This window comes from Symsagittifera roscoffensis, chromosome 3 (assembly GCF_963678635.1).
Source record: "Symsagittifera roscoffensis chromosome 3, txSymRosc1.1, whole genome shotgun sequence".
Taxonomy (NCBI): Eukaryota; Metazoa; Xenacoelomorpha; order Acoela; family Convolutidae; genus Symsagittifera; species Symsagittifera roscoffensis.
The window spans coordinates 550,127-552,931 of record NC_087064.1 but is presented as its reverse complement, the minus strand read 5'-3'; the positions used below and the strand labels follow the sequence as shown (position 1 = coordinate 552,931).

At 52.3% G+C, this 2,805-nt stretch overlaps 1 protein-coding gene across 1 annotated transcript; it reads left to right on the top strand.

Moving 5' to 3' along the window:
* The first annotated feature begins 313 nt into the window (after positions 1-313).
* On the top strand, positions 314-1,612 carry LOC134842980 (uncharacterized). Its single transcript, XM_063859534.1, has one exon. It carries the CDS (start codon positions 314-316, stop codon positions 1,610-1,612), a length of 1,299 nt encoding a protein of 432 aa, XP_063715604.1.
* The last annotated feature ends 1,193 nt before the right edge of the window (positions 1,613-2,805 follow it).

Genomic DNA, 2,805 nt, shown 5'->3' with positions numbered 1-2,805 from the left:
AGATCGAAGAATGGTGCAAGAAGAAGAAGATGCTCCTCAGTGAGAAGAGCGTGGTCACCTTCTTCTCCTCTAGCTCCGTGGACGCCAGATGGAAGCCGGACATTACGATGGGTGTAACACCCTCATGTTCAATCCCTGTCCCAAACTCCTGGGGCTGGTGATCAACAGGACCCTGTCCTTCCAGCAGCACGTCGACAAGGTGGTCGACAAGGTTCGCAAACGTTGCAACCTCCTGGCCTGCTTGGGTAATTCAAACTGGGGCTGGAGGAAGAAACCCTTGGGGAGAGTGTTTCTTGCCAACCAGCGGAGCATCATGGACTTTGCCGCCCCTGCCTGGCAACCATGGCTCCCCAAAACCCAGATGGACAGACTCGACCGCGCCCAGAACCAGGCCCTCCGTCGGGTTACTGGGAAAGCCGCCTACACTCCAGTTGAGGCCCTGCGTCTGGACAGCTGCATGCAGAGCTACCGGACCATCTCCCAGAGACTCACAGCCATCTCCCGGGAGAGAGCCTCCAGGTGCCCCGAGGACTACCCCGCTCGGATCGCCCTGGAGAAGGACCAACCTCACCGGCTCTGCAGAGACAGCTGGAGAGAACTCAGCAACAGGATCAGTTCCACCCTCCCCAACGAGCTCGCCGACAGGGAGCCCCTTCTCACCATTGAGGAAGAGGTTTGGACACCACAGAGACGTTGGCGGGTCAACAACACCGGCGGAGGCTTGGGACGCTCCGAAGAGACGAAACAGAGGGCGACCGAGAGGATTCGGAACATCAACGCCACATGGACCATCTACACAGACGGTTCCGCCAAAGATGGGACTAGGGACGGAGGGTCAGCAATGGTTGTTACGACAGGTGACCCCCTCGACCCTCAAACCATCTTCTCCGAGACGATTCGCGGCAGGATGCTCACCTCCTCGTTTGACGAAGAGAAAGAGGCACTGGGAGCTGCAGATAGGTGGTTGGAGGATAACACCCCTAACAACAGTGACAAGGGCCTTATTTGCACTGATAGCCAAGCCCTGACATCGGCCCTGGCAAACGACAGCAGAGAAGTGAGCAACATCACTAGAAAACTTGACACGCTCAACCGCGAGATCATCATTCAGTGGATCCCTAGCCACGTGGGCATTGTAGGGAACGAGAGGGCCGACGATCTGGCCAATGAAGCCTCTGGGTTGAAGGAGAGAGCAAAACCAACCACCTACAAGAGCGCCGTAGCCACCATCAAACGTACGATTAAAGACCCAAGCCCCTCTCACGTCAGAAAAGCTCAAGTCTACCAAAAGCTGTCAAGAGAACGTGACGAAAAGACCCTTCTGTCGAGAAGAGACGCAGTCATGCTAGCCAGGCTACGCTCTGGACACAGCATGCTCTTGGCCGGGTATAGGACCCTGATGAACCCCGCCGAGAGCCCCTCCTGTCCCAGATGCGAGGAGGACAACGAAACAGTGGAACACTGGCTCCTCGATTGTCCGGGGACGCTAGCGACCAGACAAGAAATTTTCGGACGTACGAAGGTGGAATTGTCAATTCTCACCGAGGACCCAGAAGGTGTGGTCGCGCTGGCGAAGCGGACCCTTGGGAGAACTTCGGCGCACCCACAATGAAAGAAAGAAAGAAGCAGCAGCCATGGCATCACTGACAATCAGTGGGAAGATGAAGATCATGCCGTCAATACGACAACACAAAGCCAACGAGAGGGATTGTAGGCCAATAGTTCAGCAACTAGTATCCTCAATACCCCACGAGGTCTTAACAAGTACTTCATACGATCGGAAAGAACAGGGGAACGATACGCAAACGAAAACCGTTACCTTTGAGGACCACGATAGAGAAACTGAGAAGCTTGAACAAAAACTGGTGCAAGATTATTTTTTCGGGAGACAAACGGTGGAAAAAGCCGGCGAGTTCAAGATCAACACCCGGGACAAGGAAGTTTGTCCGGGGAATCTGAGATAGATGAAAAAAATCCTGACGAGAAACAGGACCTGGGCAACAAAGTTTTGTCCGGGGAGTTCAGATGGATGTGAAGAAGGCACGGACCTGATCTGGAGGAGGGTGCACACTCCATCACAGACTCTTCAACAGATGACAATTCCCGAAACTCAGGAATTGATACCTACTCAGACAGGAACTCGAGCTCGGGATCAGAACTGTCAGAACTAGCGATCCACACACTACTAGTGGAAATTCGAGCAAGGGATCTGGATAGAGAGGTGTACCAGGACCCTGACAGTGATCGCTACCTCATACCGAGCGAAAGAGTCTTTGACAACGCAGCGGTTGATTTGGAAACGATAGCGGTATCGAAACGTTCGATAAGTCTGTTGCCACAACAAGAGGTAGTCAGGACTGATCTTCAGCCGTTCAAACAAGAAACACCGCCGTTTGCGAAGATTTGGTGCGTCAAGATGGAAGAAGACACACACCAGCCTAATGAGCTGAATAGTCAAATGAGGGTCATGAAGACATACTTGAAGGCGAGATACAGACTCTCGGACCTACTAAGGGCGCAGAGAAATGACCGCATGACAAGCAACCTGAAAAAGTGGATAGAAAATGGTGCACCAGACAAAGGTGACCTGGAAGAAGTCAATTGCCGTATCCTGAAACAGTACTTCATGCAGAAAGAGGGGAGGTTATATTTGAACAAGGACGGAATTGTGGCTTGCAAGAGAAGAGAAGAAGACAAAGTCCTATACAAGTATAATGCGATAGTATTGCCACAAATCTGTCAGACAGAACTATTATTCAGGTCGCATGATCAGATGGGCCATCAGGGGATCTACAAAGTGTATCA

Bases quoted from the DNA above. Each gene is read 5' to 3' on its own strand.
- LOC134842980 (XM_063859534.1), top strand. From the start codon at position 314: ATGGACTTTGCCGCCCCTGCCTGGCAACCATGGCTCCCCAAAACCCAG.